Source organism: Poecile atricapillus, chromosome 4, assembly GCF_030490865.1.
Source record: "Poecile atricapillus isolate bPoeAtr1 chromosome 4, bPoeAtr1.hap1, whole genome shotgun sequence".
Lineage (NCBI taxonomy): Eukaryota > Metazoa > Chordata > Aves > Passeriformes > Paridae > Poecile > Poecile atricapillus.
In genome coordinates this window covers 24847932-24875534 of record NC_081252.1, presented here as the reverse complement: position 1 = coordinate 24875534, position 27603 = coordinate 24847932, and the positions used below count along the sequence as shown (strand labels likewise).

Below are 27603 nucleotides of genomic sequence, written 5' to 3'. Positions count from 1 at the left end.
GGCAGGGCTACAATGCACTCACAGAGCTGCCCGCTCCTCCTTTTTTTCACCCTGGCATTTGACAGGGACATGAGCGAGACTGGCAGAGTGCAACAAATGTAACACACAACCCACAAAAAAAAAGTGTTGTGGTTTTTGGGGCTTTGTTGTTTTTTGTTTTTTTCCTCCTCACAGCCATGCTTTTCAATTTCTAGCAGTTGTATAATATTTACCACCTTCTCGCTCCCAGTAAAAATGCTTGTGTCAGGATCTTCTGGCTGTGCTGAGAGGGAAAAGAGGGTCCCTCTGCAATCTAGGGGAGTGACACCTCTGAATCTTTCTTTGAGTGACAACAAAAATTAGATTAATGTGGAGCATTTTCCTATATGTAGGAGGGTATGGTATTAGTATCACACAGTAGTATCACTGTAGTGAAATGGGATACTGCACCCTGTGCATTGAAGTTGCTGCTGCAGCCCCATGAGTAGGCAAAAGTCAGGCAAAGCTCAGCTGACCTATTGGGTAACAGGTGTGAACCCTCAAATTAGGTGTGTGTGTGTGTGTGTGTTGAGTTTTTTGCCCTGAAATAAAGCCTTGCTTCCTTTCTCCTCCTGTTCTCTGGTGCTGGTGTCCCAATGGAGGTGGAGAGGGGTGCACACAAACAGCTGAAGAAGAGAGCCCGGCACTGAGCGCTCACCTGGGGGGCTGTAACATGAGGCACTAGTGGAGCTGTGAAAGCAAACCTGCCTGTTACAGCTCACAGAGGCTGTACCTGGCTAGGTGCCAGGTGCCCACCAAAGCTGCTCCATCCCTCTCCTTCCTCAGCTGGACAGGGAGAGAAAATATAATGAAGGCTTCAGGGTTGGGATAAGGACAGATAATCATTCACCCGTTACCACTGTTGGCAAAACAGACTTCACTAGGGTGAAGATAAATATAATTTATTTCTAATCAGATCAAAGTAGGGTTATGAGAAGTAAACCCAGGTCTTAAAATATCTTCCCTCCACCCCTCCTTTATTCCTGGGCTTAATGTTACTCCTGGTTTACTCTACCTTCCTGCCCCTCAGTAGCCCAAAGGGACCAGGAATAGGGGCTGGGGTCAGTTCCTGACACATCATCCCTGCTGCTCCTTCCTCCTCAGGGGGGACTCCTCAGCTCTTCTCGTATTTCAGTAGGTTCCCTCCCACAAGGGACAGTTCTTCATGAACTCCTCCAGCACGGGTCCCTTCCATGGTGTGCAGTGCCCCAGGAACAGACTGCTCCAGCGTGGGTCCCCCACAGTGTCACAAGCCCTGCCAGCAAACCTGCTCCAGCACGGGCTCCTCTCTCCATGGCTCCTTTCTCCTGACAGAACATGCCAGGAGTCTGCTCCAGCATGTGCTTCCCATAGCATTCCTTTGGGCATTGATCTACTCTCCCGTGCTGTTCTCCAGGGGCTGCAGGTGGATCTCTGCTCCACCTCGGACCTCCATGGGCTGCAGGGGCACAGCTGCCTCACCATGGGCTTCACCATGGTCTGCAGGGGAATCTGCTCCAGAGGCTGGAGTAGCTCCTCCCGCTTTTTCTGCCTGGCTGGGGGTCTGCAGGACTGTTTGTCTCACCCATTCTCACCCTCTCCCCCAGTGGAAATTGCTCCTGGGCAGTAACATTTCTCCCTTATTAACTCTGTCATCCCTGAGGTATAACACCATTAGCTGTCTTGTGCAGCGGCAGGTCCCTGGTGGAGCTGGCTGTCATGGAGTCTTCTCAGACATGCAGGAAGCTTTTGGCAGCTTCTCACAGAAGCCATCCTTGTAGCCCATCCCCCACCCCCCGCCAAAATCTGGCCATACAAACCCCACCAAACAGCTCTCATTTACTCCCACATCAGATGCTTCAGGGGCCAGGAGAGCAACCTAGGGAAGCACCTGCAGATGGGTGGTGACTTCAGGAGCTTGAGGACTGTCTCATGCACCCTCAAAACCTTTCATTAATTAATGGGCTTGCCTTTTAACTCTTTATTTTGATTTGGAGGGTCAGTTTTTTAATGGACGATAGCCGGATTTGCAAATAAAGCTGTTGTTAACTTCTGTTTTGGCACAGTGCAGCACCCCCTTATCTCATCTTGTGTTGGTGCATCACCCCCTTAGAACAAAGAATGGGACACAAGTGTTTACTTTTTTTTAAGAAAGGGGAAAAATGATCATGCACTGAAAGAACTGTTGGCCTTACTAGTGCTGGTAGGAATAATCAGCTACAGAAGCACTGAGCTGTGATGCCATGGTGGAGGAGTGTCCTGTGCTTGCTGGGCTGCAGGTAGCTGTCTTTTCCAACTGCTATGCCAGTATTGATCCCAGAAAGATTTGCTTTCCCCCTTACAGCAGTGAACTGGTTCTGAGATGTTGAATTCTTTCTGCTCCAAATTTCCTGCATCACCCAGAGTACAGTAGTTAATGACTTGACAGTTTAGTTCTCCATTTGAGACTTTTTTTCTTTTGACAAATGCTGCAGAAATAGATTCTGTAGTACACACAAAGTATTACACCACTGTGATGAATGGGACAGGGGGGCACAGATTTTATAAGTCTTGACAGGTAGTATATTTATTTTTATAACTACACCTCTTGAAAAGTATTTTCTTTCTAAATTAAACTATTGGTTCCTGCAATTTTGAAGCATTGGTAAAATTTTTATGTTTAGGACTTTTAAAAACTATGAATCACTTCCCCTGCTCTGACTTTCTTTTGGAGACTCCTATTTCCAACTTCATGAATGATGCCTTGGGTGAGATGTAGATTGTGCTGATGTCTTCACAGTTGCCCACTGCTGTTGATGTGACATGTGGATGCATGGGTTCATGTCCCAGTGTTTATCAAAAATGTTGTCTGTAACTCAGATTAAGGGGGAGAGACTTGGTTTTGACATTTATTTCAAAACAGCTCTGCAGAGTGAAGAGGAAACATTAATTAGTACTGAGAGAAAAATGGTTACAGCAGGGCTCTGTTGGTGTGGTGCCTTTGTTGTTTTGGAGACTATTTTTTTTGTTAGCTACAGCCATGAGCATGCACAAAGGAAGCTGGTTTACTTTTCATGTCATCAGCTTTGAGCAGAGCGAAGAAATTAAACTTTTTGGGGGCTTTAACCTCCAGTAAGCTGCAATGACCCAGCAAGTGTTCACAGAAAGGATGTTCTCATCTCTTCACAGCATCCTACATAAGTAGGAGAGAGAAAAAGATACTCTGAAAAATCTGGTTTGTGCAGGGAAACAATCCCAGCACTTTTTTTGGTGAAGTCAAGAGGGACACAGGGGACTTGGCACTGGTCGTGCTGCAGCTGTGTCCCTCAGGGCTGCAATCATTCACTTGGTTCACTCAGCAGAACTGTTTATCTCCAGGTATTCACTGCTGGTGAACAGAAACATCTTTCTAGGTGATTCTTTGAAATCAGATAAACGTGTTTTCTTCCACTGCTCACTTTTTGTTTGTAGTTGGTATCTCAGAAAGGTCTTATAACTGCAGATACCAGGCAAACATCTTTATAAACAGCTGGCTTGTATCTCCAGTGGAGCTACTGCAGCAGAAACACTCAACAGTCTTACTTCCCTGGAATTTGTTGTAAAGAAAGGGAAGTGTGATGTAGGGTTCACCATGATGTAGCCCATTATAGAGAGTACATCTGGCACATCTGTAAAACTACCTGGCTCTAGAGAGGTGTGTCTGTGAGTGTGACAGAGACATAATGCCTCTAATTAGGTGAATGATCCCCTGAAAGCCTGCTAAGCTTAATAGAAAATCCTAACAGGTCAGGAATATTATTTAAGTGAATAAAATATACTGACTGTAAAAAGCCAGGAGACAAACTTTGGATGCTGCAAGTTAAATTGTCATGGCTGATGTTACTGCAGCACAGCTTGCTAATGACTAGGTAATTAGTTTAAAATGTTAATAAAACTTAAAGATTGAGAAAGGCATAATGAATGAAATATGGGCTACCTTCTCTCACACTGAAACTTTCGTTACAAAGGTGGGATGCAGTATTTCTAAAAATGATGTCCCATACATGTCAGTGCTAAGGAACTCCAAACTTATTCTCAAAAGTGCTGTTCATAAATGTTTTCTGAAATCTAAGCCTGACATTGATAAACATGGTACACCTTGGTGTTTTCCATAGATGCTCCTCACTGAGCTGACTCACAGCAGCCTGAGGAGCTCATTCCATCTCCGAGGGCTAAAACCCTCCAGTAGCAGTGCAGTAAATCCATGAGTACATTACCTTGCCATAGGCTGAAAATCCCTCAGCAATTGAACAGGAGGAAACACAAGTTTAGAAAACAATTTTATTAGACAAATTATTTAGACAAATTATACACAGAAAGCTCTGCCACTTGTAACTGAGGCCTCCAAAAAGTGTTTTGTGTATCTGTATAATAGGCAACACATCAAAATAGGCCTATTTTAAATATTATACATGGTTAACAGGTTTTTTAATAGCTAAAATCACTGCAACATCTGGTATGTCCCTACGTAGCTCGTTGGAAAGAAATTTTCTTTTTTTTTCTTTTTTTCTTTTTTTTTTTTTCTTTTTTTTTTTCTTTTACTCAGAAGTGTGGATGAGTTCATGAATGTTACAAGGGGGAAGCAAGTTGTGCATGCTTTTAGACACTTGCTACCCTGGAAACAAAATGGCCTTTTGCACGATAAGAATTTGTTCTGCCTTACACAGTAGACAATATTTGAAGATTTAGTACAAAAAACAGTGACAGTACAAGATGCTCCCCCAGAACAGAATTAGCATCAAAATAGAATAGATCTGAAGAATATACCTTTTAATTTATCCTAAAGCAAATCACATAGGCTGATTCCTATTAATCTTAGCCAAAGAATGAGTTAGATTAAAATAAGTGTATGGTTGCATTAAAAAGAAAACCAAACCAAAAAACTCACAGGATAAACTGCTTGCTTTCTACTTAACCGCATTTTTAGTTTAAGGATTACAAATTGAAAGCTCTTCCTACGTTTCTAACAGGTAACATTGTTACTTGAAAAAGCTGGTGCCAAAGTGGGCACCGGTTTTGCTCTCACTGCTGTTCTTTTTCTTGCTTTATACAGTTGGCACTAATGTAAAAAATAAATAGCTCCTCTAAATCTAACTTAACATAGAAAGGGTTAAACTGAGTGCCTGTTCATATTTTTTTTCCCTTAGAACAATACGTGATTATAATTAAGGCCACATCTGTGTCTCTTGAGGGCTTTTTTTTTTTTTTTTCTCTCCAATTAACGCCATTATTGTATTGATGAACTGTTCTGACTTGGAAAAGGATTTATTGACCTTTGATCCATGTTTAATTGCTCTAGAGCGATATCAGTTGTTCATGAACATGGTATACCTAAGAGAGAGTTCCATTTGTTTAATTAATTAAAAGGAAAATTACCAAGATTAGCCTTATAGAATGCTCAAAAGCCAATGCAAAATCTAACCAAAGGAGTTACATCTAGGTACAAATGTTAAATTGTCCTGGATGCTCTAATAGAAAAGTATAAAATATGCTCTGTTGGCAAATGATGCAAGTCAGAATAACGTTAAAGCAACCTGTCTTTTCTAAATGAAAAGACACCCTGCACTGTACATCTCTCCTGTATACAACACATTTTTACTAAAGCTTTATTAAATGAATTGCAATAGCAACGGCTGCCATTTTATAGCTATATATACATGTATATATATATACACATACCTGTGTGTACATATGTGTATATATATATATGTATGAGATACTAATTTATTTAACACAACAGAGGCTTCTGCCATATGATACAGTTTACTGTACATAAGAAAAACTTTTAACACTGTACAATCACATAAAGGTCATATGCACTGTTGCAGTGCAAAAGTAGATTTAACTGTAGTCTTTACTGGCATAGTAATGGCTTTTTGTAATCCTACAAAATTGCATTCTTATATGATGGGGCCTGAATGATCTTTGAACTTCATTTGTTTTCCTTTCTTCTTTTTTTTTGCTTTTTTGTCTTTTTGCCTTTTTTTTTTTAAATTTTCCATTTTTTAAACTGCAGGGTTTGCCTTTGGTCCACAGTTAAAAGGACACACAGCAGTGGAGCGCTGACTAGATGCAGCAGAGTACATGAAAAATACTTCAGTTATTGCAATTATAGTAAAAAAAGGCGGTGGGGGAGGAGGAGCGAATGCCCTTCTGTAAAGTAATCCTCAGGGTTTTTCTATGCGTGAATCGCTGCTTGTTTCCTATATTTAAAGTATATGAAAAGCCTGAAGTAACCAAAACCTAATATGGTGATAAACTGAAGAATAACTGATTCAAGTAGTAGAGAATAAGGGGAGGCAGAAGAGACCAGACTGAGAAAGCAGAGAAGAGGAGGAGGAGTTGCTACTAATAATTCTGATTCTTAAATAAAATAAAGAAAAAAAACCCCAAAACAACCCCTGAACAGAAAATAACCCCCAAACAAATTAAAAAAAAAAAAAAAAAAAAAAAACAACCCAAACCCAAACCACAACCCTCAAAACCAAAGCAATAAGGAAAAGAAGAAAGGTTACATCCATGTTAGTCCCACAATATTACACAGCTGCTCCTTGCAAAGGGAGTCCTAAATTAGAAAGAGTGAAGAAACTTGTTCTGATGCTCAGATGGAGGTGCCTCGGTCTGGGTCACTACCGATATTCAGGCCCAGGGTAGGAGTTGGTTGGTAAGGGATAGATGACATTGTTTTGATGGGGCTTCTGAAAAAGCCCCCGTTGGGTGCCCTGTGCCTGAAAGGGCCAGTTCGGTGCTCGGGCACGCTGCCGAAGGAGAATCCCGAGGCGGCTTTAGCAGACAGCGTACGGCTCAGAGTCTGGATCTGCTCTGGTATGAAGGTGGTTGTGGTGATGTGAGTGTTCCTGAAGTCACTGATTTGCTCCAGTGCCTGACGTGTGGGTAAAGTGTCAATGTCCAGCGGGGTCAAGTCAATCGATGAGGTGGAGAACTGTTTATGGGGACTGTCGTCGTCTGTGCAGAGGCTGTTCACGCGCCTGTGGAGGTGCTCCAGGTCGATCTCCTTGTCATCCTGGGGAATGAGAAAAACAAGAGGCACCACTCACCATCGCCATCTGTGCTGAGCTGAAGTTTCACAGGGTGATCAGCACTGCTCAGGGAGCACAAGGCACAGTTAACTAGAGCTGGCTCTTGGCTGACGGTGTCCTGAATGTCACCAGCGAACTTCCCCACCGCCTGAAGCCAGGTGGGCAAAGCCAAACTGAGGCAGACCCTCACACCACAGCTACCTTCAAACCCTGGATCCAAACAACAAAACTCAAAGCGCCACCGGTAGATTTTCAGGAAAAGGCAAGCTTGGAGCTAGGTGGGATACACTAGCAACAGCTGAATAAAAGTAAACTGCACAATCTCAAATGCCTGGAATGATGCCAGTTCTTCAACTCCACAATGAGAGCTAAATTTGGATGTCAACACGGGAGGCTCTGAGGGATCAGGTTGCCATCTTTGTCATCCTCTCAGTGTTTAAGGAAGGTCTAGAAACTTCTCAGGTTCCTTTTTGCCTTTATAATGTAAATTGTGGTATAGAAAAGCTGAACATACAGAAAAAAAAACCCAAGCACTGGTGACTCATTGACATCTCACAGAAAGGAGTACACCAGGCAATTTTAAATTACAATGCCAACAGAGGGATTAATTATCTCCTTACCTACAAAGAAGCAATTCCATCTATCCTGATGGAATTATGCTTTTGTGGGTGAGAAGAGAAGGCAGCCTGATGTATTTATTATAATATATCATCGCTTCTTTCCTTCTTAAATCTCTCTTCCCAGAGAACACAATTAAATAGGTTTGTTTGTTATAATTGAGAAATTAAGTGCATGGAAGTTAAAAAAGAGGAGAAAGCCCTAGGTGACCCAATAAATCACCTGTGTTGTACATACATATTTCTGCTGAACTGCAAAGCTTAATTCAAAGCAGCATTAAGTACACACGTACAGGGATATTCCCTCAGTCTAAGTAGTGCAGCTCATTCAGAACAAAAATCAATTTCAACTAACCTTAAAATTTACCTTAATCTCTGTGAAATTTACTGGCTCTTCCAGGCCACTAGAAATATCTCACACTCTAGGACCTCACAGAGGATAATTAGGCAGCCGATAGATGTGCACTGATGACTTCCAGCCTTGGTTACTGAAATTCATTGACTGGCTTGATCCAGAGCTCCCTGAATCAATGGCAAAACTCCTAGTATACCGAATGGGCTTGAGATCCCTCCTTTCTCTAGGAATGAAGTCAAGCACTCTGAAAAAGTCCACACCTAGAACAAACTGCAGGAATTCATCTACTTAGCAGAACGGATCACTGAACATTTGCGCTGGCGCCACGCTGAACACAGAGCCCGACTGGAAGGAGACTGAGAGGCCAGCTCCCCTCTCCAGGACTGCACCCTCCGAGGGCAGGGACAGGGAGGCAAACCAGGGAAAAACGAGAAGGGAACAGGGCATCAGGGATCTCCCAGGGACTGGATGATCACTGACCACAAGGGCTTTGGTTTGAGCTCATCACGGGAAGGAAAAAATGCAGTGCTCATTTCTCGGACTTAGCTTTCTGTCTATCGTTTATTCACAGGTGGACATAGACATGGATGCACATAACAACCACACAGGTGACATCAAATCCAAACGCATTCACCAAACGCTATCTCCTAAAAAAATTTTGGAGCTGCATATGGATGCAGGAGAACTGGGGCCACATCAGAAATATATAGAGGCTCAATTAGTGTGTGCAAGTCATGACTATGTCTCTGAGGGACAGTCCTAAATTTTTTCCTTTTTTTTTTTTTTTTTTCTGGTTTGTTTTTGTTTGTTTGTTTTTAATTTTGAAAAAAAAACCAAACATACAAATACTTTGTAATTTAAAATGCCAATCAGGAAAAGATTGGAATTTCATAGTTTCTGAGCCTCTAAGAATAACTCGAAATAGTCCTCTTTCTTTTACAGAGATGCATTTGGGGCTAGGGTCAGACCAGTGCAAATATATAAGCGGTGATAATCTCCCATGCTTAGCCCACAACCCAATCTCCACCCAACTGATACACCAAAATGAGACCCACTCACAGTAAGATTGTGCATATCTCCATAATATGATCTTTCCTCTTCTCTCTTGTGTGATCAGTAGTGAAATATTCAGCAGTTTTCACATTTAAATTATCATCAGGCTTCAGAGTCAACATCCCATTGAGATTACTGGGGCGGTTCATACTTCTCTCAGAGCTACTGTTTAAGGCTGTCTGCAGACTCAGGCAGACATCAGTGAATGGGTTACTTCTGGCACGCGACCGAAATGTTATCTTCGCAACCATTAGACAATTTTTTTCAGTATAAATGCTTGCATTCTGGAGCACAAGATGGCAGCCACCAGGAAAAAGGGTTGGCTTGCTGACCACAAACTGGCCCAATCTGACCCCCGATTCTGGACTAGTGGCCTGGAAGAGCCAATGGATTTCATGGAAGCTAAAATGAATTTTAAGAAAGTTAGTTAAGATGTATTTCTTTGCTGAATGACCCCACATCCAGGATAAATGGGGACATTCAGCACATACGTCCACGTTAAACTCAGTTTTGAGCCAAGCTTTTCAATTTAACGTTGAGATGAGCGTTTAAATGCTAAGATAATGACCATATAACAAAGATCAAGGAGGCCAAATTATACCATTTGTGGAAAGTACACACTTTGACTTCTCAGCATTTGAAAATTGAAATAGAAAATTTTATACTTGTGTAAAATATCTGTGTTGGTGTTTTTTCCTTTTCCTTTGTTATTGATTTGCATGTTTTGCACCAGATAAATATAAAGTATGAAGTTCTGAAACTTTGGGTAAACAACGATCAAGTCAATTTTAGGGTTTTAAAATAATTTACCAGGTGAAACTACATGGTTTCCATTCCTGAGAAACCCAATTTAAAGACTAGAGATTCCTTTTTTTTTTTCCTTTTAATAATGGTCCGGTCCAGATCTTGAACAAAAAAGAAAAAAAAAGAAAAGAAAAAAAAAAAAGCTTGGGAATTAAAACAGGCAAGAAAAGATTAAATGTATTTTAACATCAGTGCCAATGTTGTCTAATTAGGTGGTGTAATTAATCCTGCCTGATTAGACAGCATTAGATTAGCAGGAATAAACACAATGGAGAAACTGCAGAGAAGGCAAGACCACTGCACACAAATTAACAGCAATACCCCACAAGCTACACAGATGTGCCTAAGCTACACAGGCAGAAGAGCTGTATTTGATAGTGCTACATTAAAGCTCACATTTAGTTTCAGCTTTGGGTGTTGCTTCCAAGGATATTTTAATGAATCATTTTGTTCCTAATTTCTTTTTATCATTTTGTAGAGGTAAAAACTTAATTATGAATATAAGAAACTTGGTGCAAAGTTGCACAAGGCTCAGATGGCTGGTAGAGGGACAGGTAGATTACGACAGGAAGAAAAGCATTACACATGCAGGTGTAGAAGCAAACTCATCTCAAGTGTAAAATAGAATATTCCTCTGTGGCATCTGTACAAGATTTTCTGAAACAAGCCTGTAGCAGGTTTCAGAAATAAGTCTGGCCTGAACCTGAAAAATCTAATGTAGTCTTGCTTCCCTGGACTTCAGATGAAATAACAAGAACTGAAGTTCATGGAAGTCTCAAGAGCTTAATGTTCCTGAAAACGGGGACAAGCTCATTCAAGAAGCTATCAGCTGATTAAAGGGGTACATTTTGCAAATGTATTTTAAATGAGTCAGCCACTGAGCTCAGGGGATGTATTTTTCAAGAAGAAGCCAAGACACCTAGTGAGAATGAGCTGTTACCAATGGGAACAATGAACTAAATATTGATGTATTAATAATGTACTATTCTACAAGTAACAATTGTGTTTTACTCAGAATAGTTGCATATTTATACATCATCAATATACATTTATTTTTATTCAAGCTTTTCTAGAAAGAATAGCTAAAAAGATTTTGAGTAACATCATTTACCTTAAAAAATCAGGAAGCTAATGAAGTATCTCTGAATTTGATTTCCCACCCTCTCTAGTGCTATAAAATCAAGGCAGCAATCTTTAGGGTGCATGAAAATTCCCCAGGAGAAATGGAGGGTCTAATACCTCTTTTGATGGAACCCGGGAGCCTTTCCTTTTATTCCACCACGTTTCCAACATTGCAATGAAACAGGATAGGACAATCCCTGCAGCGAGGATGCAGAAAACACCTGCAAAACTTTTTATGTCCAGGGCACCTCCTTTCTGTTTGGTATCCACGGATGAGTAAAGATCACACTGACCGTTCTTCGGCCACCACTTATGCTTCAGCACGTCCATATCACCATTCTGCTGCAGCTCCAAAATCCTTGGGGAGAAAGCACAGAGTCAGGAGTTACAGTGGGGCAGCGGCACCTGAGAGCCTGAAGGTGTAAATCTGACCGCCTGCAACCTTCCCACGTGGCTTGGAAAACCAAGCAGCAGATGAACCTGCACAGACTGATTTAGCCAGAAAAGAAAGCTTGGGTATGGGCTTGCCTGTTAGCCTGAGCACATGGATATCTATGTTCCACTACAGATACAGCAAAGCACAACAAATCTCTTTCCTTCTTTTTAACAACCTCAATGAAAATGCTTTACTTCATATACTATGTTTTCTCAATCAGCTTTTACTAGTCTAGGTCAGCTGACTTTCATAGTCCATTAGATATCTGACAATATTTTGCATTCTAATCATTGGAGAAGAGACATTTCAATTAAAAAAATCAGAAGGAATATACATTTCAGATTTACCACCTTACACATGACCTTGTTGTAAACTGATCTTTAGTGGATTATCTACATTTGCTGCTTTGGAGAGAGAGCAAAACCATCCTCTTGTAGCCAGTGATGACCTAAACTAGTCTTGCTTAATGTCAGAATGCAACTTGCTGATAAGTGATTCCACAGGAAGGTTCTTTGCTGTGGGATTCACTTGTCCTTGGACCTACATACCCAGCCCGCCGCCAAATATTTACTGGGCAGCCTGCAAGGACAATATATTTAACTAGACTTCCTGTGGGATTAAATGTTTGAGAAAGAGAGTTTTGTTTGGAAGAATATTTTCATATTTACTCCATTTATATCTGAGGAGAGTGCTTTGTATTTTTTTTTAGAGGAATGACTAGAGTCACTGTTGGGTGCCTCTGGTTATCCAAGATAAAAAATTCAGTGATTACACCTAAAACCAATAAAACAACAGAAAGGTTTTCCTTCATGTAATAAATTTATTTTTCATTTCAGTGTTGGAAGGCAAACAATTACTACTGCAATCATTTGACACAGCATGCAAGAAAGTCCAAGTGCACACAAACCAGCTGAGGATGTTGCTACAGAGAGACTGTAGTGCACTGCAGGAAGAAGGAAAGCTGTCCCACTGTCTCAAGGCTACCACAACAGCTCAGTGCAGTGGTCTGCATCAGCCTCAAAGGGGAGCTTGAATGCACCTGGGGACCACAGGGCAGCTGCTCTGCACAGAGGTGACTCAGTCTCTGATGTTGCTTCAGCAGGTAGTTGTGTCCACGAAGCCACTTAATTTTCTGTGGCACATCCACATGACCATGTATTTGCACTGTGGTCTTGCCAGGAATGGAAGGCTTGACACAGCCACCAGTGGCTGGAATCCCAGCACAGGTCTGGAGGGAGCTCCCACTTCCCACCTAGCAGTATGTCTGGTGGCTGGGATCATGACCTGTTCAGAGGGGAGCAGCTTCTTCACCCCGTGCTGTCCCAGAGGGAACCATGCCCTAAAGGAACAGATCACAGCTGATGTACGTGTCCTTAGAGATGCCAGAACCACCTTGTTCATGTAGCTTTGAGTTTGTAAGAAGTGGGACAAATTCTGAGCAGTGCCTGCTGACAGTACACTGCTCAAGGTACCACCCTGGAGAACAGTATTCAAAGTCAGAGTTGCCTGGACTACATTTTGACTTCTCCCAAACCTAGAGAGAGCTTAGGGAAGCCTCATCCTGAAGCTTTCTGATGGAGCAGGGATATCTCAAGGATGGGAGGATTCTCTGTTTAGTTGCAAGAGACTGAATAGCTGTTATGAACTGCCCACGTTCAGACGAGCTTTAGAGGGATGGCACGATGGGCAGGACTGCTGCCACTGCTGCCTGTTGGGAGTGTGTAGAGAAACTTGTGTTAGACCCAGTGACAGGAGGAGATGCAACTGGGATAAACTGGAAGATAAGAAATTCCAACCAGATAAGAGGAGAACTGGAGAGGTCAAACAATGGAACAGAGAATTTATGGCCTCACCACCCCTGGTGAAATTCAAAGACCCAGTGGGAAAGACCCAGAGCAAATTGACCTGCTCTAAACAAAGGGCTGAACTGGAGACCAGATTGCTCCTCTGCAACTGCAAACAAGGTCTGTACACTACCCTCAATCATGGCATACAGTCCTTAAGGAAAAAATTCACCATCATTCTGGTTTTCACTGCCCTGGAATCTCATACTAGGGTTTAGCCGAGTATTTTGGTCCAAATATTCCATTCTGAAAGGTTAGCAGGAGCAGACAGCCAGCATAAACAGAACCCCTTTGTATAAGTTCTTGTGAAGTAATAGTCAATTACTTTTCAATGCCTAATCCAAACATACGTGTTTTTATATTTAGGAATTACTGTACTATCTACCCAAGGCAGTAACAGAACAACATTAATGGGGTTTATTTCTTCCAGCAGCAGCTCTAATCCCTGAACAGGACTATTTTCTCTCTTTTATTCAGTCAGGAATAGAATGAACCATCCAAATGATTGCTCTATTCTCATTAATTAAATGATTCTTCACTTGTCAGTATAATTCCTGATTACACAAGACATCTTTTTAACAAAAGGCATTTGCATAAAGACATTGAGCTTTGACTTGTTCCTTAACGGAGATTTATTCCTAATTGTACCCCTGGTAATTATTGGCAATTTTCTTTATGGATGTAAGTTCAAATCTTTAAAGGAAAACATTAAAAATTGAAGTAGAAATTTGGGATGGTAATGGTATCATTACATGGGAAACCTCAGGAAGTGGAAAGCTTATAATGAAGCCTTGTAAAACAGCAGCTGCAAACAGATGTTGAGGGGTAAAATATATATCGAGAGAAATGATAAGAGCACTAATATCTAACTATATTAATGGCATGCAGAGAAAGAGGGAGATCTTGCTTCTGCTAGGCTTCAGAAACACTTTGTTCCAGAATTCACCTGTTTGTGGAATCAAAATAATGGTTAACGCATTAAGAAGATTTAACACTTCTAACCAGTTCCTAGTTATGGAAGTTCCTATTTTATAGCTCATTTCCAGAAATGAAAATTGCGCTTTGATGGAAATTCCAGGAAAAGCAAAAGAAAAAGGGAGGCAGGCTCCTTGCAAGCAGGCACACGGACACTGCTCTCCCTGCGTGCTGCAAGGAGGCTCCCACACGATGGCACTCTTTCCATAAAAATATGTGGATTTGCCGCAGCTGCTGGCGGGTTCCGCGATACGCTAATCAGATGTACCTGTTGGGTGGCAGACACTACAATCAGTTTGTTATTTGATTTTCAAATTTAATAAATGACTAAAGTAATAACGCATTAACTAAGTGCTCTGAATGATAATGATGTTCTAATTCCAGCAAGTGCCTCTCCTTCCTAGTCCCGGATTTTTACGACTGAACTTTTTCCTCAATGGCACTGGCACTTTGGAACCTGCTTATTAGTACAGAGTAGTACTGCGAGACATAAGCCAGTGGAAATTAATAAGCAGGGTGCATGAGTTTCTGATGTTTTGAAATACCAAAGTCTCAAAAAGATTACAAAAGAAGCCTATATATTAAAATAATCTGATTTATCAAAAAATCCATGACCTTTAAAATTTGCTTATGGATAGAGTGCAGGTCTTAAATATATTTTCTTTAGCAAGCAAAGTGTTATAGTTACATTTTTCAAGGCGATGACGTAAATTTATTGAGCTGCACAAAAGAAAATTTCTGTGCACTTTAACTGATTTGGCTCTGAATTCACAGTGCCAAGTGATGTCTCATGGATATAAACACAGAAAACTAAGCTGCCTGTGGTTTCCAAATCTAACAAGGATGTGAACAAATCCTAATGAATCAATGGGAATAGGGTTGGATTCCACTTAGTAACTACATACTTTGCTGCTGGCAGTGAAATGGAATTACTCCTCCAAAATACCCACAGATAAAAACCCCCAACATAACATGACACCAAGGTGTCACAAATGCTCCAAAACTGAGGCCTCTGTGGCAACACCTCTTTTGATCTAATTTCATTCTCAGCTATCAGTGGTGAGCACATGATACAAGAAGACATTTAGAATGATATTGGAAATGCCAATGCATGTTCTGGGATGTCAAAGGTGACTGAATATCAGCTCCCTGCACCAGGAACGTGCTGTCCAGAGGGATAACTTCTGATAAGGAAGAGGATGTGATGAGGTGCTTGGCTCTAGTCAGCAGATCAGAATGCTGCAGAGAGCAGATTTACAGAGCCAATGTAATGAATGTTTACTGTTGAAGGGGGGAAAAATGTAAACAGTAAAAATGCTATAGTTGTGTATCTTGGTGGGCTCTGCCTTGGGAGCCTGAGCCAAGGTCCCAGCCCTTGTGCTGGCTCCTAGGGGAATCACATAGGTTGCCCTTGGGAGCACTTGGTGCTTGCAGATGGGATCAGACAGTGACAAAACCTCTGGTAACTTCTGCAGTGGCTAGCCAAAAATCATTCCTCAGGCAAAACCTTCTCACTGGAGCTTTTCTATCAAAAATCTGGTACAAAGTCTGCAGAATTTGGTTCTCCTCTTCAAGCAAGACATAAAACTAAGCTGATTTGCAAACATCCTTCAATTATCAAAGTAGACAGGTAGGGACCCACAAGGAGCATTTGTGGGTTTTTTATTTCAGTGAAGCAACTGCCTGAATCTTTCCTCTTCACTGCAAAAACTGAAACGATGCCAGGTCCTGTTGCATCTCCCTGATCAAGCTTTAGGTTTTGGCAAAGCAGGCTCCTCTCTTGGCCGCAGAGCAGCTTTCACTGGTGCCACCTGGAAGGCTGGCTCGGTGCTGTGGTGCCAGAGAGGAATGGCTGCTGCCTAGCCTGGCTTGCTTCCTCATGAGGAAGGAAGCAGGAAATAAGAATGGAGAGAGGCAAGTAGGAGACTCTTGGAGTCCTTTGCATCTCCTCACTGTCTGACTGAGACCTGGTGAGTTTTCATATTTTGCCCTTATCCTTGAGGCCTGGCAAGAGAAAAACATTGATGCTCAAAGCCTTGACTTTGATGCCATAAATCATATTTGTAAGATTTATAGCATCATATTTCAGTGATAAAATGGACATGTGGGAAGGTGTAGGGCAGAAGTCATTGTCCTGAGGTGAAAGAAAGGGGGGAGCACTGCCAGTGCCTGCTTCTGAGTGGATGAAGTGATGCTGGGAGAGATTGCAAAATGAGCAAAGCACCTGGAAGCAGAGATCATTGTATCTATATATATATATCTATATAGATATACCAGCCCTTCCTTCAACTACAGATCTTGATATCTGTAAGAATTTTTGGTTCTGAAGACAGTGTTTTCTGTTTTATTATGCGGATATCTTTTTAAGCTAGCTTTTTAATGAGCTGCCAATCATGGGCTCCATGAGAGTATATTTTGTGTGCCAGCCAAATGCTGCCAGATTAGACGAAGCAGTGCTCCCTTTGCACCCATTCCCACCACTTAACCCAGCAAAAGAGTGCCTGTGGGTCCAGCTGCAAAGCTTGTTTTATGGCAGGGACTCCAAGCAGATTTAGACCCAGCTAACTGGAGGCCCACAAGGGCAGGCAGGTGGCCGCCTTCTGATGTGCCCTTCAGCAGCGCTCGGCACCACACTGCTGTCAGTAGGAAGGCAGTGCACAGAAGCAAGGATAAGCACCTCGCCTTCTAGAGATGACAGAAGAAGCAGAGCTGCTGCTCAGCATTAAGGATTTGCATATCAAACGATATTAAAAGAGAGAAAGCAGCTGACCTTCTGTTTTGTTCAGCAACAAACCATTACCTTCTAAAGACGTAGCACTCATCACTTGGAGCCCATAAATTAGTACCACTTTGTTCCACTTAGAGAACTTCTTTTTACTTAAATCTGTTGAATTTACATGGATACTTTCCTTCAAATGCAGAAGGCTAACCTTAAATGAAATCGCATCTGCAGTAAAATGAGATATTAAGTCTATTTATTATATGACTGGTGGAATTTGATAAGGAAGGCTCTACAATAGTTTTGCTCAAGCTGAACAGCTTTGTTGAGTACATACTAACAATTCAGAAACGTACACAAAGATAAAAATCAAGTTATTAGAGATCTTCTGCTTAGTTTTTATACAGAAAAATAGAAGTGAGCTTTAATGGCCTTCCACTGTGAAGAACTTTCCTGCTCAGAAGAAAGCAGCGATAAAAGTATTAGTACCTATTTATAAATTCCAGATTCTACAGACATCTACAGACAGTTGCATAAATATGATGAGTTCATTAAGCTCAGTGCTGTTATGGTAAACACCAAATTAATTCATTATGGTGAGTCATGGTACACCGCAAGCCTTATTAAAACAAAGAAATGTACTTTCAAGGTACATTGGTTCCTGTGCACTACCCACATTCCAGCCCTCTTTTAGAAAATTACTTGAAAAATGACAGTTACTAAGCTATATAAAAAATTCAGTATTTCATGGCCACATGAACACCCTGGACTTAATTTTCCTCTTGCCTTCATTACCATAAGTCAAAAGCAAGAGCAGGGGCAGCTTTTGGAGTCTGCAGAAGAACTGAGCAGGCTTTGATGTGTTCCCCTCCACTGGGACAGCTCTGCACTCCCCATCCTTGGTTTGCCCAGGGAACTGTGTCCTTCTAACTGCTCATGCTTCCAAAGTTGCCTCCAAGATCCACAGATCAGCTGTGATGCACGGGACTGCCACAGGACAGAGAGACAGTACTCCTTTCTAAATTTACACTTTCTTTCCCTACAACACTGGAGGCACTCAGAAGTGATATTGAGGCGTTATGGGCAGAATTTATGATTACAAGCATGCCACTCGAGGACTTGAGTTGCAGGTCCCAAGCAATATGTAAGTAAGCCAGGAGCTCCTTCCTCTCTTATCTGAAATTAACCAATAATTTCACACCAAATCTGGAAACCCCAATGTCTGAGGTCAGCAGGAGTTTCATCAGTAGCTTTCATACAGCAGGGCCCAGCACGGAGCACACCTGGGAGCCCCAACCCCTCTGGGGTGTGACAGGCTGTGACAAATGTGGCATTTTTCTGAATCAGTACAGGATACCTCGATTAACCAAGAATGGAAAGCTCAGAACATGCCCTTTCAGCCACTGCATGCTTCTTAGATGTTTCCCCCTCAACTCTCACCTCACTGAACATTTCCTCCAGTGTCTCTTGTCAGCTGACCCATGACTGAGAAGCCCCGTGGTTAACAAGCCATGTAAATAACTGTTCACCTGCTTAGCAGGAGAAAGAAAACATTTGAAACAAACACCTTAGTTTGACTTTGTTATTGTTTTTATTCCAAGACTGAGATGCAAACAGTTATTAGGCTCAATTACTATTTCAGAGTGCATTCTCAGACTTTTTGGACACAAAGCAATATGCCAAACACCAAAAGTTTCCATTAAGAAAACATCAAAATGAAATACTGAAATATTTTTCTTTTAAGGAATTATTTTTTAAATTAGATTAATAAGGAATAGCTTTAACTAATCTGTTTAGGCCCTCTGCTGATGTGCTGTGAGAAGGATAAATAAACTAGCTCACTGGACCTAGCACTGGATGAACACACAGACCTTGTCTTCAACTAAGAGGCAATTACATTAAAAATCAAATTATTAACATCTTCAGATTTTAAGGGTTTTGGTCACTAGTGAACTTCAATTTTTATATATTGTATACATTTAGGTTACCTTTAAAAGTCAAGCACTTATTCCAGCTATGACAATATGGTATTTGCTAATATCAAAACTGGACTCCAATGACTCGACGAGAGGCAGAATGAAAGCAAGTGGAAGGGACGCAAGAGAGCTGGAAAGAAAAAGACAGGGAGTCCCACAGAGACCCAGAGCATATCTGCAGTCAGAAAGGCAACACCTTGGGTGGTCTTTGAAAATGTCAGCAGCATCCTTAAGCATGCTGTGATATTTGGGTTATTGGGTGCAGGAAAAGATCTTTCATTTCAGTGTAAGAACCTGGAAATGATCATGCTTCCTTGGAGTCACGCTTCAGGCAGTGCAAAGCCTCATTCTTATCCAAACTACCTGAATCTATATTTTGAGAAACAGAAGATACATCAGCTACACTAAGTCCCTTCAAATGACAGTCTAGAAAAGCTCTTTTTAAGACTAAGAGATCTAGGTGGCCCTTGCATATTTGACATTTATCTGCTATTTACCTAAGCAAATATGACAAAAATATTTGCCTGATGATTCTATCATGTTTTACTGCTTGTACACTGGTTGTACAATGCTGCTTTTTTTAAGCCCTTAAAAATTAAAAACAAAATCTTCAAAATTTCCTTTTTGATAGTGTTTAAATTATAGATTTACATATTTTGAGTTAAGTATCAGAATTTGGACTTCAGAGACCCCGAATCAATAGCTTACCACTATCTCCAAGGTGAACGAAGTTGTTGGTAGAATAGGAGAGGCTAGACAGATAAATACAGAGTCTGAAGATCAAATCACAGTAATACGCTTTGTGTCTGAAATCTGACATTTAAAAATACCTCAGATGCTTTTATCTTCTTGGTACTTGGTTGCAGCAGTGAAAGCTTCCCAGGTTCATTCCCATGCAGGGTTTTAAACACACTGAGGTTTGAAACCACTACTTCTGCACATGAACACTGCAATAACCAACCTTATACATTTGGACATATACTGAGGAGAGCCCTCTCCAGACAGTTCTTTGGACAATGAATGTAAAAATGTTTAAGATTACTGTATAGGATATATTATTACTCCAAAATTTAATTCATTACTTTGATTTGTTCTCCCAAGCAAAGGCATTTCATAGAGGATCCATTTCTAGAGATACCCTGAAATACATCCCTTCTTTAGAGACTTTCTCAGATGAAAAATGAAGAAGTGTCTTGATAAGAGCCAAGTGCCATTCAATCTGGGTAAAAATCTGCAGAAGGACTGAGTGTTAATAAAGGCATCTCCTTGGTAATGGTGCAGTTCTTCAGGAGCTTGGCTGTATTCTCGTCCCACAAAATTTGCCTAATCAGGTCCCCTGGTCCCCTTTGCATTTCAATAAGCAAGGGCTGTACCTGTTCATGTGTGTAATGTTTATTTTTATTTTTTTTTTGCTTCTGGATTTTAGAGCTTTGGAACAATCAAGACCTACCATTACTTTTGTTGCTGGAGGAAGCAGAGCAGAAAGGAACTAGCAGGAAGATCTGAAGTTTTGCATTTCACCTCACACCTTTTTTCCCCTGAAATGCAGGTCCATATTATTCACACATTGATTACTGACCTAAAGGTTATATGGTATTCAGCTCAGGAGAATAGGAGAAAGGAAACATAAGCTTGCATAGCAATGACAGCACACATCACTTGTATCCTAAAAGTATTCTACAGCTTGACCAACCAATTCTTCAATTACAGCAGATGCCTTGGAGCAAAAATCTTTCATAGTCAGCCAGACCAAATAATGGGCTCACTTGCCCTCCATTATTGTATCTACAGTCATGTCTTGTACAGAATTATTAATCCCACTTGCAGTTTTGCAATTTCTACCACGTGAACCTCAGAGGAGAAATCTCAGGAGCAAATAAATGAACCTTTCCCTCCTTCTCCCTTTACTCCCTCTCCAGCAGACACAGCTCATGAAGCAGTCTCCCTTGCAGCTTCCCACAGGGGCCACTAAGCTGGGCTTGCTCATTGTCCCGTGACACCATGCCACAGCTGACTGGCATGGTTCACTGCTACTGAGAGGAGGCAATGCCAGGATTTCCTGTGTAATGCTACAAAACACATCCCATCATTTTCCTGTGCATTGTGCCAGATAAACTGTGGTTGAAAGAAATAACCCCAGAAATGAAATTCAAGGCATTCCCAGGTGTTATTATATCATTTTCCCTGTGCAGAATGCAAATGGCTTTGTAGGAAATTTAACACTTTTATAGCATAGGTCAAAAGCAAGAGACTTGGTGCTGAGATTCAATTTGGATAAGCCCATGAGCCTGCTCAGTTGATCTGTGCATCTTTTTTCAAGATCAAGGGCATGAAGTAAAATTCTACAGCTTGTTTTGGTAGCATGGAGAAGTGATCTCCTTTCTGCAGGCAGAGGCAGACCTGAGAGCTCCTGGGTGAGGGCTCCTTTTGCTGCCACCCTGCATGTTGTGCAGCTCAGAGCACAGGGCAAGTTTGGTGACAAATTCATCAGTCTCCCCAGTAAAGGGAGCCAGATGTAGAGTACATGCAGCCAGATGCAGCGTTGGTGGAGAGGCAAAAGAGGGGGACCTATACAAAAAAAAGGTCACCCAACTGTATAAGAAGAATCAAGACTATCCTGACTTCTCTTGAAAAAGTTGTCTGGCAGAAGAGATAGAACCATGAATGCCAGGGTATTTTCAAACCTTATTTCCCAAATTCCAGAAAGTAAAAGCTTATTTGTGGGAGGGCAAAGGAGGATACTAATGGGTTTTCATTTTTTTCCCAGCCAGTTCACCTTTCTCTACCTCTGTGTCAGACTGAAAATCAGGATTCCACTGAATGTCCCTGTCGCCGTGGTGCAAATTCACAGCTGCAGAAGATGGCACACTGTAAATCACTGTCCTCTCACTGAGAGCTGCCATAAATAATGCCACAGGAGTTCCCCTCCTGCAAACAGCAGCTGCCTGCAACTGCTGGGAGCAAAGCTGTAACGCAGCCCCCAGGCAGGGAACAGAGAGAAGGTAAACCAGAACAGTCTGGAAAATAAGATCTTGGCATTTATCATCACACTAACTTGTAAGCCTCCAAAATATTTGTCTCTTTTCTTCCACAAGAGAATTTCTATATGAAGCTGTCATAACTTTTGGCACATTTCAGGAATGCCCTATGTTAATGCTCTAAAAGTATCTAGTCTTAAAAGTATTTTCATTAACAGCAAGCATTAACACTCTGCTCGTACAGAGCAGAAAGCTGAGTCAGAGGCCATGAAGCAAGAATGGAAAGATCAAACCTCAGGTAAGTGATGCAAGCAGTGGCTGAACCCAGATCCTGGTCTCTCTGTTCCTTTTTGCAGTTGGTATATTTGTTTGTTTTCCTAAGAGAAGTGTGGAGGAAAGAGAAGGCAAGGGAAAAGAGCAGTTTGTCAGACTACATGACAGGTGGAAAAGGCTGAAGACGTGGAAGTGTATTAGCCATGACTTCCCGAGCAAGCAGCTGGCTGACTCTATTGCTCAGTCTCTACATCACTGACTTGTGCTGCAGCACAGCCTCTCCCTTGCTGGCCACAGGCATTTCCCAAACACAGGCACAAACTTGGGGTTACCAGCCAGACCAAGCTCTGGGCAGGAACGGCCCAGAGGGGAACTCCAAAGCCATGATCTGTAGGGGACTGGAAGGGACATGGCCCTCATGGCAGCTGGGCAGTACCACAGCCCCTCTCCAGCTCCGAAGGGATTAGAGCAGCACCAGCAGCCAGGAACATAAGGAGGTGGTAGAAGAAAGAACTGAGATTCTTCCCTACATTACAAGCAAAGCTGCAGCATTTCCCAGCCCTTTACAGCACCACTTGGCACCTTGAGCTCCGCACCATTCACACCTTGGATCACACAGCTGTCCTTAACTGCAATTTCTCCACCTAATTTGGGTCAGACAAGCTCCAGGGGATACCTCTCTCCCTGGGAGCGCTTGGAGAGAGACATCAAGGATATGTATTGCACACCTCATGAACACAGCCTGCAGATGTGGCTAAATAGATAAAATCCTGGGGTAATGTCAGATTCATTCTTCTGCTTGGCAAAAAAGCTGGAGCAGGAGCTTTTTCCAGTTCTGTAAATACAGAATACAGTTTTTTGATAAAGATGTACTCAACAAAAAAGGCACTAGGAACATTCAGATATAAAGAGGGCTGTGATTGATTGTGGAAATTGTGATGACAGAAGGAGCTTTACACGGACACTGTTCTGTGGATATTTAAGGTTGGGCAGATCCCAGTGAGGTTTGTTTGGTTTATTTATTTATTTATGTATGAAGATTAGTTTCTAATTCTGATTTAATGATAACCTGAGAAGATTTTTTTCTCTTCCAATCTTCTCTTTTTGGTTGGGTTTCAGATCAAACTGGCTATTCTGACCAAATTTTTCAGAGAGCAAGATGCACATACAGATGTAGACAGACTGGGCTCCTATCCTCCTTGCCTGGTTCAAAGTAAGGACTGAAACTGAGATCTCCTTTATAACAGAGGTTATCAGGTACAGAAGTCATGCCAGAGACAGAGATAAGAGTCTCTTGCTCCGGCAAGTAAATCTTTACTTTAGGAAGCTACTGCAGGGGGCAGGAAAATCAGATATAGGAATCTGCCTGCATTAAGGAAAGCCATAGACTTCTGGAAAAAATCAGATACTGAAGCTTAGGCTTCTTCTTATTTTCCCCTTTGAAACGGAATGATTGTTTTCCAGCCAGCTCTTTGAAAAGCTGGAATTAAATCCCCAGCACAGCATTTCTCTGTTGGAGAGGGGCACCTTCAGCTGTAGTGCTGTTGGACCAGAGCCTGCACCAGCCACTCATCACCCTCTCTGGCAAAGGTGGATGTGAAAAGTCAAAGCTTACCCACAGTGCCTGCTGAAGAAAAGCTCTTTGTACCAGTTAAAAGATTGTGGAGGGCCAGCAGCAGCACTGGCTGCTCTGCAGAAGTCAGAGCAAACCCTCTGACACTCACCTCCTCTCCATTCCCATCCCTTCACACCAGCATTGAGCACAGGGCCATGCTCACACTGTGGGAGTGACCCCACACCTGCTGCCCAAGGAGCCTCTCACCAGGGCCTGGCACTTGTGGCTGGGGGCTTCCAATTCCAGGGGAATGGCACCAAAGGAAATGGAGCCAGCTGCAGAACAGGGCAGCAGAGTTCTCCCCCTTGCTGGAAACCCAAGGCAGCCTCTCCTGTAACAGGGATGGGAGGCGTGTTTTGTTTTACGCCACTGCTGACAGAGAGGGAAGCCAGGCTGGGCAGCCCAGCACAGGAAGTTTTGCAGGCAAAAAGATAACTCATAATGGCTGATTTTCTTCTTATACTTGTTTTGCTTTAAGGCAGTAATGCTGACAAAATTATTGGTTCTTTTCACATCTACAAGAGAAGTCAGGTTTTATGTCTTGTCCATTATAGATAAGCTCCTTAAGACTGTGCACATATTTGCAAATTAAATTAATATTTAACATTGTAAACTTGATTTTTCCAAGCTTATTTTTAGTGCAAGCATTGAATCTAACCAGTTTTTAAGTGAAACCCTTTAGAGTTAAGAATGAAGTTCAAAATTACTGTTTTCTTTTAAAATCTTTTTCTTAAATAAACAAAGAGAAGAATAAATGCCATGTGAAGACTCATGAGTTGATGGAGGGGGCTCAGTAGAAATAGAAATTCACATTTACTTTTAAAATAATTTTTAGGATGCTTTTAAGATTCCTCTTTTGTAATTTTCCTTCAGAGGACATGAACCTGTTTTATATTTACCTCTGTTACCTGTCTTCCCAGTCCTGTGCATACTCCTGGGTCTAGGAAGAGACTTTACTGGAAAAGTGAAGTTTTCACATTACACATTACAGTGGCTCCTGGGATACCTAAGCTTTGTTTACCTGCTTAGATTTTTAAGCAAGGAGGAGGGCTCTGCTTTCAGATTAAGGTCACACAGTTCTGATGTCCAGAAAACACATGGAGAGAACTCCTTGGACATGCTGATCTTTTGCATTGGCAACATTTCCACAGCTCCTAATGAAGACTTTTCCCTAAAGTATGTGCTGTGGAAGGCAAATGAAAATTTTAGGTTGGCATATTTTCAGCTGTTGCTGTCATTGCTAACAGTGTGCATTTGCTCAGAGGTAGAACCCCAAAATGTAACTGTGAGATTCTTGAAAACCAGAGAGGAAAATGAAAGATGTGTTTCCTGTTTTTTTAAATGTATCCCTTTTGAAAAGCTGATCTCTTGTTTTGGGGGCTGTGATTCACAGCTTTAGGTTGTGCAGTGCTTCAGACCAAAGAAACATTGCTGTTTCTTTTCAGCTTGCAAACAGGGGGATGTAATACATTCCTGTTTACCTCATAATACCAGTTGACTTCTGCTTTATAGATCACAAGTTTAAGAGGAGGCAAAATAGATCACACACAAAGGCAAGAAATATTAGGAGGTTATGAGCTGAGGCCAAGACGAGCAGTCGTAAGAAAAGAGAGGCAGAGATGGGATGTGAGTGGAGATGGGAAATGCCTGACAGGAAGCAGTGCAGCCATCGTGATGCCATCAGGCTGGAAGAGATAATAGGGTGGCTGAGCTGAGATGTTTTACCCAGAACAGAGGAGGAAAAGTCTCCCTTAGCTGAGGGAGATGTCCCTGGGTTGGTGGATGTACTAAGACATGGTGCTGGCAGAGTCAACAGGAAATCTTCTCCTAACTAGGGCACACAGCCCCACGGATATTTAGTGCCTAATTCTCTGTCAAGATTTTGACCTTTTGTGCCTTGCTGGAGCTGCTCTCCTCAACTGAAGGTTTAGTGGAGGGGATGGGGCTGTCAAGCTGATTGACCTCATTTGACTGGAGAGGGAGCAATGGCTGAGGGAAGTAAATGGACTAATTTTAGTCTCCCTGCCTTCTATTGCAGTAAATCCCAGATGAGGGCTTTTCTGACAGTCTGATAAAAAGTCAGAATTACATGGTAAGTGGCACTGGAGAGACAGGTGCTCATGTGCTCTGTAGAGACACATGAAAACAGCACAAAACTTGCCAGTCACTGGGAGTTAAAATGTAATTAGTTTAATTTCTTTTCATACTGACACACAGTACATTATCTCCCAAGATGAGAATTTCAGGCAATGTTTTCCAAAGCAGCTAAATAACATGAGCATCTCAGGATTTTGCAAAAATATACCACTATAGGTTTGGCAATTTTATCTTTCTTGACACATTATAAGGTGCACCCAATCCAGCCCTAACCACTATAGAACAAATACTGCCTGACACTGAATCCCTTACTACTTTGTACATTTATTTTATTTTATTTTTTTTCAGCCATATCCCAGAGGAGTGGCAGCAGGTTTGGGGATCATAAGCACCTCAAAAGGAGTGCAAGTCAAGGAACACAAGCACCTCAAGGGAGTGCAACACAAGGAGCATGGGTTACATTTCCTCATGTGCAGCTGTTGTTTAAAGAGAGGTGAATGTTTCCTGCACGAGAGCTTTTTGCTGTGGTAAAATACAAGATCTCAGCACTGAGAGCACCAGACACAGGTACAGAGCTCTGTCAGGACAGAGCAGCAGGCAAATCCTATCATCTTTATGGAGCATGCAAGGACACAAGTGGCAGCCAAGCAGCAAAGCTATTTTCCTCCTTGTAATTACTTACAACATCACTTCTTAACCTGCACAGCGCTGCCCCGCTCCAAACCCTACCCCACTGAAATGCTACAAGGTGTGAAGCCCTCACCCAGGAGCCATCAAATATGATAAGGTACAAAAAGCTCTTAATTAGGCTGCCGTGGTTTACAGGAAGGATGAAGCTTTTGAGAGGCTCTGAGAGAGGTCCCTGTCTCGTGGTGCTCATACAACATGAGCTCCAGGACATTACTGATCCTGACAGAAAATACAGAATGACTCCCCAGCTCCCTCCTGGTTACGAGGGGCAGCTGGGAAGAGCAGCCATGTGAGGCTGTACTGAGAGCATCACATTTTCCTCCAGTACACAGGATTCACTGAGCAGAGATAAAAAGTAGTGCAGCCACAGCCACCTTGCCTAGCTGATACCTTTATGGTTTGCATCTGATAAAAGCCTGGTTCAGAAAAGGTCTCCAGCACAAACATGTCGTTAAGAATGGAGACCACGGCCTTTAAAGAATGGAGTCTTTCTTATACACCAGATTATTATCTGTTCCCACTGGGCCAAAGTTAAGCAAAAACACCCCTGAGCTGACTCATTGCAGCAGCCAATACCTGCTCAGTTTTTTCTTATTAGCAACTTCTAAAAGATTTCCCAAGCTAAAAAGCCCACAACTAGCTAGAAAAATAAGATAAAAGACAACCATTGAAAAAAAATAATTATCTTAATTATAGCACAGCTTTGTCCTCCAAAGGGAAGGTAGTTTTTCCACAAGACAGCATTGCTCTAATGGAGGATGCACTTTAAATAGGACTATGGTTTGTGTACTGCAGTGAACTTCTAACCCCTCACAACTTGTATTTACTGCACTTCAGAATTGTACTAGTGGATAAACCCCCTCCCCCTGCTTTTTCCCCCCCTGAAAATGCAGATCCATTTTGCCATTCTCCCTTATTACAGAACTAAACATCCCGTGGTATTCTGCAAAATAAATCAATAGAAGTGTTATTTTACACAGCTAGTTTGTGGGGT

The 27603-nt window shown here is 42.0% G+C and overlaps 1 protein-coding gene across 2 annotated transcripts in view; it reads right to left on the bottom strand.

The window, feature by feature from the left end:
- Positions 1-6549: 6549 nt before the first annotated feature.
- The window catches only part of GRID2 (glutamate ionotropic receptor delta type subunit 2), a 669865-nt gene continuing 648811 nt past the window's right edge, over positions 6550-27603 (bottom strand). For both annotated transcript variants that reach the window (XM_058838035.1, XM_058838036.1), the window contains 2 exons: positions 11124-11364; positions 6550-7039 (listed from right to left, as the gene is read on the bottom strand). In XM_058838035.1, the coding sequence (XP_058694018.1) occupies positions 6617-7039; positions 11124-11364 (664 nt within the window). In that variant the 3' untranslated portion in view covers positions 6550-6616. The remainder of the gene's footprint in view (positions 7040-11123; positions 11365-27603) is intronic.